This window comes from Notothenia coriiceps, unplaced genomic scaffold (genome assembly GCF_000735185.1).
Source record: "Notothenia coriiceps isolate Sejong01 unplaced genomic scaffold, NC01 NC01_scaffold00035486, whole genome shotgun sequence".
NCBI lineage: Eukaryota > Metazoa > Chordata > Actinopteri > Perciformes > Nototheniidae > Notothenia > Notothenia coriiceps.
The window spans coordinates 62,161-71,750 of NW_011368187.1; the positions used below are offsets into that span (position 1 = coordinate 62,161).

General features: G+C 42.1%; 2 protein-coding genes across 3 annotated transcripts in view; one reads left to right on the top strand and one right to left on the bottom strand.

The window, feature by feature from the left end:
* Positions 1–4,277, bottom strand: part of LOC104963012 (protocadherin Fat 3-like) — a gene marked incomplete at its 3' end in the record, with an annotated part of 48,867 nt that extends 44,590 nt beyond the window's left edge. Inside the window, exons 1-3 of the mRNA XM_010791560.1 lie at positions 1,419–4,277; positions 1,179–1,313; positions 627–828 (exon numbers count right to left, since the gene is read on the bottom strand). Of these exons, the coding sequence (XP_010789862.1) occupies positions 627–828; positions 1,179–1,313; positions 1,419–4,277 (3,196 nt within the window). The remainder of the gene's footprint in view (positions 1–626; positions 829–1,178; positions 1,314–1,418) is intronic.
* Positions 4,278–6,153: 1,876 nt separating this feature from the next.
* The window catches only part of chordc1b (cysteine and histidine-rich domain (CHORD) containing 1b), a 15,723-nt gene continuing 12,286 nt past the window's right edge, over positions 6,154–9,590 (top strand). The window contains exon 1 of one of the 2 annotated variants that reach the window (XM_010791552.1): positions 6,154–6,348. In XM_010791552.1, coding sequence (XP_010789854.1) covers positions 6,285–6,348 — 64 coding nt within the window. In that variant the 5' untranslated portion in view covers positions 6,154–6,284. The remainder of the gene's footprint in view (positions 6,349–9,590) is intronic. The other variant, XM_010791551.1, reaches the window with a different exon arrangement.

Sequence of the window (9,590 nt, forward strand, 5' to 3'; positions counted from 1 at the left end):
ATGTCAAATCGGCGGCGGACCCACAGAAGGTTGCTATCAGAAACAATGCCTGACGTGTTTTGGACTTAATCTCGTCTTTGTTTACATTAGCAAGCTAAAAAGCAGGTAATAAAAAAAGGAACTCACCTTGTCATAAACCCGCAAGAGAAAAAGCATTTGAGCTCCATACTGTTTAAGAAATAATCCTTGATGTGGTTTAGAACAGGATGGCGTTTTATCACAGCAGAATTTAACTTTATCTCCGGTAGAATTCTGATCAGGCATTAGCTCCGCCTCCTCTCTTTTTCTTTTACAAGCTAAGGACCCAAAATCCGCGTTTCTCTAACAGGGCTGCAAAAGAGGGGTATGAGCAGTATGAGGCATGGCTACAATGGGTGATCTGTTTGGTATTTTAAGCAAAAAACCTTCACAGACATGTTTTGTATAGGTATGGCCCTACAATATATTTTTCCAATATAGCATAATAGGTCCACTTTAACTTCACATGAGAAAGTCATGGCAGAAGCATAGTACGATTTCCTAAACAAACGCAAATCACTTGGGTGTTTAAATTCCATCCATGGGACTGTGGAGTAATGGAGAGCCACTTTACATAAATAAGCTTCCATATTGATCTTTTGTCGCACCTGTGTCTTCGTCAATGGTGAAAGTGCCCAGTCCGCTGCCTCCTCTGACAGAATACCTCAACACCCCATCTCGCCCCTTGTCGTCGTCCTTAGCGCTGACAGTCAGGACACTTGTGCCCGCTCGAGAGTTCTCCTTCACTGAGCCTCTCACAGCAAAGTCAGAGAAGTAGGGTGCATACAAATTCTCGTTGACGTCCACCACCTGAAAAAAGGTAAGGGTTCACTTTAATTTTGACTGGAAATCTGAAAAATGTACTGAGTTATCTGTAGTATCATACAGAATAAATATGCACAACAGAGCTTTAGACTGATATAAAATACTACTTTTAATTACATTACAACTAGCAGCTTTTCTGATTAATACATGTTTGCTTTGCAAGTGTACCTTAAATACTCATTTCAACAGAAGTTAATAACACTTCAATTAATTAAATGTAATCTATTTGACACGTGAAATTAATCAACGGACCTATTCATGTCAACTTCAAATTGATGATTTAGACTTTGCTTGTGACACACATTGTCTTGTACTTGTGTGTGTATGTTACGCACCTCCACCTCCACAAATGTCTGACTGATGAGGCTGGGTATCCCTCTGTCCTCAGCTTGTACTGTCAGGTTAAACAAATGTTGTTTCTCAAAGTCCAGCTCCTTCCTTATCCTCAATGCTCCGCTCCCAACATCAATCTGTAAAAAATGCATTACAATCCCATGCATCATTAACTATAAAAAAAAAGAAGAGGATCTGCATATGGAACTGTTTAGACAATACACATTTGTGACATCACCTACCTCAAAAGTGCCATTGAAGTCATTAATCAAGGAGTATCGGACATGTCCCCCGGGGCCCATGTCTGGGTCCTGAGCCTCCACCCAGGTAATCACGGTCCCTGGAGGCAGGTCCTCAAGCACTCGAGCATTATAGCTGCTGGGGATGAAAGCTGGAGCGCAATCATTGATATCCTCCACAATTATGGTAAGAGTAGTCACTGAAGACCTCCGAGTGCCTCTTTCAGCCTTGTCCCGCACTTCAATCTTTAAAGGGAACATTGGGATAGTCTCTCTGTCCAAGTGGCTTGAAACAAATACACTTCCCGTTTCGCTGTCAATACCAAACTGAGGGACACTGGTCAGCATTACGTATGACATTTGTCCATTTTGACCTATGTCTCTGTCAAAGGCAGTGATTGTAATGACTTCGACACCAATGGCTGAGTTTTCTGCAACAACAGCAGAGAAGCTCTCCTGATCAAACTGAGGGTCATTGTCATTTGTGTCCTCAATGATCACAGTTAGTAGTCTCCAATTGGACATCTGAGGAGAGCCCTGGTCGTAAATAGTAATATTAAGGAAGTAACGATCCAATCGCTCACGGTCAAGTGGCTCTAACACAGTTATCAACCCGCTCTCCATGTTGATATTAAAGCAGTTATCCTTGTTACCATCAGATATGGAAAAGAGAATACGGCCGTTAAAGCCCGTGTCCCCATCTCGTGCCCTCACCGTAAATACACTGGCACCAGAAGTCAGGTCCTCTTTCACCAGAATACTAGTAGGTAAGGCTTCAAACTGCGGAGCCTGTTTGTTGATAGAGAAGAGTGTATCTGTGTATCTCTCTTCTGGTTTTGGTCGAGCCATAGCGGACACTTTTGAAAGCATTCTTTCTGCCAACATCTGGGCAACCCTGGTCTCCTTGCAGTTGAACCCCCTGGGTGGCTGACGACCCCTCACCACAGACACATTCACAAATGTAGGGTCAGAAAACAACTCACCATCTGTAGCAACTATTTTTAGGTTAAATATCCCGCTTTTTGAATTAACTACCCCTAACAATCTTTTCAAAGACAAAGACCCTGATTCTGGATTTATGTCAAAATAGTCCAACTCGTTACCAGACAGTATTTTGTATGTTACCATTTCTAGCTCGTCCATGTCCACGGCTGACAAAGTGACAATAGTCTGACTGACAGGGAAATCACGGCTTATCATCCCTCTGCAAGAAACACTCTCAAAAAGAGGCTGGTTGTCATTTATATTTGTCAGACGAACTGTGACATTAACTTCAGTCTCCCTTCTGAAAGGTGAACCCCAGTCTGAGGCCCGCACTGCAAAAGTATAGATATCATCTGCTGACTCAAAGTCTAGGTCTCTTGTTATTCTCACTTCCCCTGTGACCTGGTCTATTGTAAAGGGAAGAGACTGTTCTCCGTTTATTGTGTGGGTTACATACCCATTCTCTCCTTTATCAGCATCCACAGCAGACACCACAAGAGCAACCGTGCCAACAGGTAAGCTCTCATTGATTGCTATGTCATAGACGGGCCTGTTGAACACTGGAGAGTTGTCATTAGCATCCTCTATGGTGATTTGGACCCTTGCTTGCTGCTGACTGATAACATCAACTACCTCCATCTCCATGAAATCCTGTGATATCCTAGTCAGCTGCCTTGTGGTCATAATAACTCCAGTCAAAGGGTTTATATCAAAGTACATTAGATCCAAGGGGTTGCTGAAGCTGTAATTGACACTCAGAGGAGCTGGAGAGATTTTCACCACCTCCACAATAGTGCCTGGGGGAGCTATTTCACTCAACTTGACTTCATAAACATCTTTCTCGAAATTCCCTAACACTGGGTCTGGCTTTGTAACCAACAACTGAACAACTTCAGTATTGGAAAACTTAGGAGGCATACCTCTGTCTTTTGCTTGGAAGGTTAATTTACAACCATAGGGGAATGTATCCCAGTCGAACAATTCTGATGTTTTAACCCTGTACTCATTACTGACAGGCGATCGATCAATGACAAATTGTTCAAGGTGGTCACCCTCAATAATGGACACCCATTCTATATCCCCAGATACGCCCTCGTCTTTGTCCTCCACAGTCAATATGGCATATACTGGGTCCTTGTCTGCCCATTCTGGAACGACAGCAATTACATTGAGAACAGGGGAAAAGTTATTGACCCGCTCCACTGTTAGGACCAGCCTAGCAGTGCTGCTGATACCATTGTTCCCATAGAGTTTCATCCCTCTGTCCACCACCTGCACTTCTAGGTTAAATCGCTCTTGTCTGTCCAACCTGGGACGACCAGTTAGGGTGAGAACACCACTAGTCGGATGAACAGCAAAGAGTTCAATCCTGTTCTTGAAGAAGTAGTAGAACTCCCCGTTGGAACCCACATCAGCATCTGTGGCTGTAACACGTCCGATGCTGGCACCCAGTGGGGCACTCTCAGAAACAACGAAGGAATAGGAGGTCGGGGAGAAGAGAGGTCGGAGATCATTGGTATCCAATACCTTGATATAAACTGTAGCTAAAGATTCAAGGCCTCCGTGAGCAGAAGCCTTAACTGTAAGTGTGTAATTGTCCTGTACTTCCCGATTTAATGTGCCGCCACTGCCTCCATTGGTGCGTACACGGAGGAAACAAAAATCTCCCATTACAAACTCCTCAGCCTGGAATATTCCCTCACTGTCTCCAGACGTAATGGAGTATTTTATGTCTAAAGACCTGGGTGGCCCAAGAATGATGCCCATGTTAGCCTCACTCCTGGTATACGTTCTCGTTGCTGAGTTCTCAAAAATGGAAGCATTATAGGCAGGCTGCGTGAATAGCAGCAGGCCTTGTCCTGACCTAGGTTCTGTCATGAACTGGGCATTGATTGAGGTTAAACAGAAGAGGAGGAGGATAAGAATAAAGCAAATAAAATGAAATAGAAGAGAGAAGCCGTGTTGAGGAAGCATATTTCCCCACCGATATGGCTTCATCACAATTCCATCACCCAGTCACCCTATATGTGGATAGAATCAAAAAGAAGAAAATACCTGTATTCAGTTGGTGAGCTGTTAAAGACATGCACTCTAAAAGCTTAACATTTAAAGAACTGTGAGATCAAAATTCCAAAGACATTTCAGGACTGCTTATCGCTACAAGATTAAGATAGCACGTCAATGATGCGCTTCAAATGTTTGCTTTCAAACACTGTATATTCCATCCAAAAGACTCCTTGACACATCTTTAAACAAACCAAATCAAAGCCAGGTGAACTCACACAGCCTCAGGGAATCACATCATGTCAACAAATAAAATACCAGGGATCAGGAACAGTCCCTGTTACTTTAATAGAGCGCCATATAAAGACACAAGGGCTTGTTATTTTTTAACAAGTGACTTCCAGGGTTGCATTAATTTCACAAAAGAGCACCATGGCCTGACAAACATCATCTTGCACAATAAAAAAAAACTACACTTTTTTAAAAGGAAATTATGATGTATTTGTATTACCTACGTACATATCTGGTTTAACCAGCAGCAACATGTGTGATGCTTACACATTAATGCACTCATGTTGATCCAATAATATTAAATATATTATTCTGAATTGGACCATTTTGCATTGTCCTTGTACTTTTGATAAGTAACACTTCTAATGCTACTGACTTAACTAAGATATCCAATAGGTCTTCTATTTTAAACAGAGCGTTGATACGTTTACCTAAATAACAAGTGATTCATCCACCAAAGGTTATCATCAGGTTAACTGTAAAGCACAGCCAACTTTAATTACAAGTTTAACTCATGGGTGACTGACTGCCAGAAAAGGACAGAAAATGACATTTATGGTGGACTTTTCAACGTTTTGTAATATATTTTACTTTAGATTCTGCTTCTAGATAGGCCCTCATGGTCTACTGTTTACTTAATGCTAAATGCATTCCCTCATCGCATGTTCTTGATAATTGTACAACTTCAACAGAAATTAAATTTAAAAAAAGAAAGCCTGATGATATGACATATGCCCATTTACAGATTCAAGGACATACATTTAAATCAGCAACAAAAGGGCTAGGCTGTCATAATCCAACGACTCAAATTAAAATTCCCGAGGCAGACTGTCCCGGGAGATATTGGGGTGCATTTATCGGCTCCCATGTTGATGCAGATGCGATGGAGCTTGCCTCCGTGCACAATCCACGACTTTACTAAACTACAGGCTGAAGCCACAATCTATATCTTTAATAACTACACATACTTCACTCACAAAACGCATCGTGTCCTACCTTTACACGAAACAGCGGTAATCAGTGAAAGTAAATCATTTCCCATCCTCTCTCCGACAGTCCTTCACAAAAAACAAAGGCAAAACGCACGAAACAGTCGCGCTGAAGTCAGAATACTCGAAACGGAACATTCATGAGCACATCCCGACAGGCAGTTGTCTACTAGGCTGCAGCCATCCTCGTAAAACTAAATAGGCTATTGCCCCAGTTTCATGCACCTGACTAATGTAACCCTGGGTGCAGCGGGCTACTCCGGCTTTATCTGCAATAGTTAACACAAAACACACGCTAAAACAGCCCGGTGTCATTTGCTGGTTGATGTTAAGTTCCGAGAATAAAGTAGTATAAAGAACATGTCGCTTTACGCAAGTTGTGAAGCAGTCAGCATCAGTTGTCGCTTCAGTGGGACTACAGAGCGCTCACTGGATAGAGGTGGCGGGTTGGGCAAGCTCCGATCTTTACCGAGTGGAGCCGAGAACTTCCGGAAGTGGAATGCAGTCCACAAACGGCTAGGGCACTGTTTCCCACACTCACGAGCCGTATAGTGGTTAGTTAAACATCTGGGCACCGGTAAAACTTCTTCCACCCGGCACCATGTCCGTTTTGTGTTATAATAAGGGATGTGGACAGCAGTTTGATCCAGAAAATAACCCAGAAGGTGAGTAGTATCTTAGTTAACGTACACTGCCCCGTGCCAGTGTGTTAGCAAGCTAACCTCTGATCATTCTGGAAATTTCTACAGCGATAAGGCCTGCTGGGCCCATGTAGCTAACCTGAGGTGACTGAAACAGACTGGACCAAACACAGTTACTAATTCATTCATTTGCATTGCTGTAACCGATATCTCAGGAAGCTAGTAGCATGTGGTCCTGCATATATGCTGTGGCTAATCAAGATGTTGTTAGCATGTTAAGCTCATGTGATTAGCAGGTTAAGTTAGAAATGAACGTTAGACTTCCAGAAAGCATTGTCCCAGACAGGATATACAGTACACCGGTGTTTGAACAACAAGCTGTCTATACATAGCATATTTCCATCGCTATCCCACAAAACACGTGTTATTGCCAAGACAGCGAAATGTTTTTTTTCTAAAACTTTATAGACAATGGGGAGGGAAACTGAGAGAGCCATCAACAGTGAAGCTTGTAAAGGAAGCTAACTTGACGTTTGTGTTTTTAGAAACATTTACTAAATTACATGTTTTTTTAACAGCTTTAAGAGCTGTCTATCACCTTCACAATTAGTCTCTTAATGCTAACACAACACTGCAACATATTAAACTGAACTAAAGACAACAGTAGCACCAGAGAAATAGTTTTCCTCTGAACTCGACCTGCCTGCCATACACTATGATGTACCTAAAAACAATACATTTTCAATCTTATGTAGGTTTTCTTCTAGGTGTGTGGAACTGCAAACCTCATATGTTTGCCATCTCTGGCCATCAGCATGCAACGATGCAAACCTATGAGCATATAATATGTAAAAATCCTATAAGAGATGTAAAGTTGTAAGAGCATCCCTTAAGATAATGAGTGTCATTTGTGAAGCCAACTCATTCTTGGGGAATAAGCTTTTAAGTCAAAGTATATTTTGAACCCACACTGTCTGGGGGCCTCATTTATAAATTAGGACATTTGACAAATGCTGTCGGGATGAGTTTACAGTGAGTATTCTTCATTGAAACAGAGGCCAAAGCCTTGAGTTAATGTAACAAATGACGCCTCCTCAGGACAAAAATAAATGTTAAACACCGCTCATCATCATGAGCAAAACTAATTATTTCGATCTCATTGCATTATGTCATGTTTTAGGTCATGGTTGAGTTGGTTTTTACAAGTTTGGCACATAGTTAATGGCTAAAATTGTCCTTTTTAATGTGAGAAAAAGCATATTTGTGATACTTAATTGTTTCAGACATTTGGCAGCAATGTATGAGCATAATTGATTCCATTGCGGTTCTCTTAAAGGTCCCATGTCATGCTTTTATTACCCGTCCCCTTGTGTGTTATGTAGCTTTTTCTGCATGTAAACGGTCTGCAAAGTCACAAACCCTCAAAGTACACCCTGTAGCGAGTAAAACTCTAACACAGAAAAGACCTGTCTATGCTGCTCCAGAAAGCCTCGTTAGACATTTTTCTTTTTCCATTTTTTACTTCCTGAGTATGGTGACGTAACCATGCCAGGGTCCAAATGGACCAATCCGCGGAGCAGAGTTTCCATTATAATTTTTTTTTTAACATGTCCTTTAAAGTAAATCTTCCGGACAAAATGAGAAAAGTGCCGGTCAAAGGTCTTCTGTGTTATTTATTGAGCTTTAAAACAAATTGATATGATTCGATATTAAACAAACTAATTATAGTAGATTAACTACATTATTCGAAAGTATACAGTAACTTAAAATAACACAGGAATAATAAACGGAGCGCTCTCTCCCTCTCCTGACAGCCCGTCAGTATCATGCAGCTCGTGGATCCAGTAATGAGTGACCCGACAGTAAAACTAAACATATCTATAACTAGTTTAGGTAGTTTGAGAGGTAGCCTAAGTAAAATAGCTAAGTGTGATATTCTAACCTGAAGTTTGTGTTGTGTTCCGCTCACCGCTGCAGTTGATCATGCAGAGCTGCGTGTTGACTCGTCAGCAGCAGCTGATCTCTCTCTCCCGTCAGATTAGACTTCACTCGCGTTTATGTCCATATCGATTAGATCTAGCTAATGATATACCTGCTTATTAAAAGACACCTAAACAATAAGCGTCGCTATGCAACCGGGTGAGGCCAAAAAGTATAGTGCAGCATTATGCATTTGTTTACATGCCCACCGGAACCCCGAGGCATTACCAACAGATCAACGCACAATCAACCCATACAAGACATCTCTTTCTCAGCCTGAACTCAGCCTGAGACAGCGATACACCGCGAAACTCAGCCTGAACTCAGAGCACACACACAAACTCACAGCCAGGCTACGAGTGTGTGTGTGTGCTCAGGCTGAGTTTTGCGGTGTCTCGCTGTCTCGCAGACCCCACGCAGCAACCAGGAAACGACCCCAGTAATCTAGCTCACACTGTCCACACTCCACAGCAGCGAGCCCCGCAATGTCCCGCCAACACGGAACCCAGACCCCACGCAGCATTCTCATCTGTTTCTCATTACTGGTGGCATTTTCTGGTGGCATTGGGATATATATTTTTAAATCCTCTGGAGCAGAGAGAGGAGCTGTGTATTATTGTTCTTGATTAATGCATCAGTGTTTCTTAGGGTCAAAAACACTAAACTCACAACTTAAAACGAAAGCATTTAGTTTATTTAATAAAAGAGCACATGTTCAATGGGAAAAGTGACAGTAGATATAGATTAGTTGCAATTTGGTGCTATATATAATATATAAAACAAAAACATATATATATTTTTAAACACCTTCAATTTCAGGGGGGGCGCGGGGCTCCGTTGGCGGGGCGCAGCACCCCTCCAAGACAATGGTAGGGGAAACACTGGGAGGTGTGATGAGGTCTTTGGATTAACTCTCCTGGCACTGGATATGATGAAAGGAGGTGGATGGGGAGGAGGCGGGCGGCAGCTTGAAAACCTGAAATCACAGCTGACTGCAGGAGAGAGGAGAACCATTTTAAATTTTGGCTGCAGCACAGTGATTGGCTGCTGGTGTATGTAATGGGTTATAGACAACGCCCGTAATGAGCTGATTATATGCAGCTGCAGAGTGAATGTATATATATACCCAGTAGAGATGTCCCGATCACCTTTTTTTGCTCCCGATCCGATTCCGATCATTTGATTTTGACAATTTGCCGATACCGATTTTTCCCGATCTTTATGCAATGCATTAAGAGAAAAAAAAGCATTCAAGTTGTCCCTTAAGGTTATTTTTTTATTTAAAT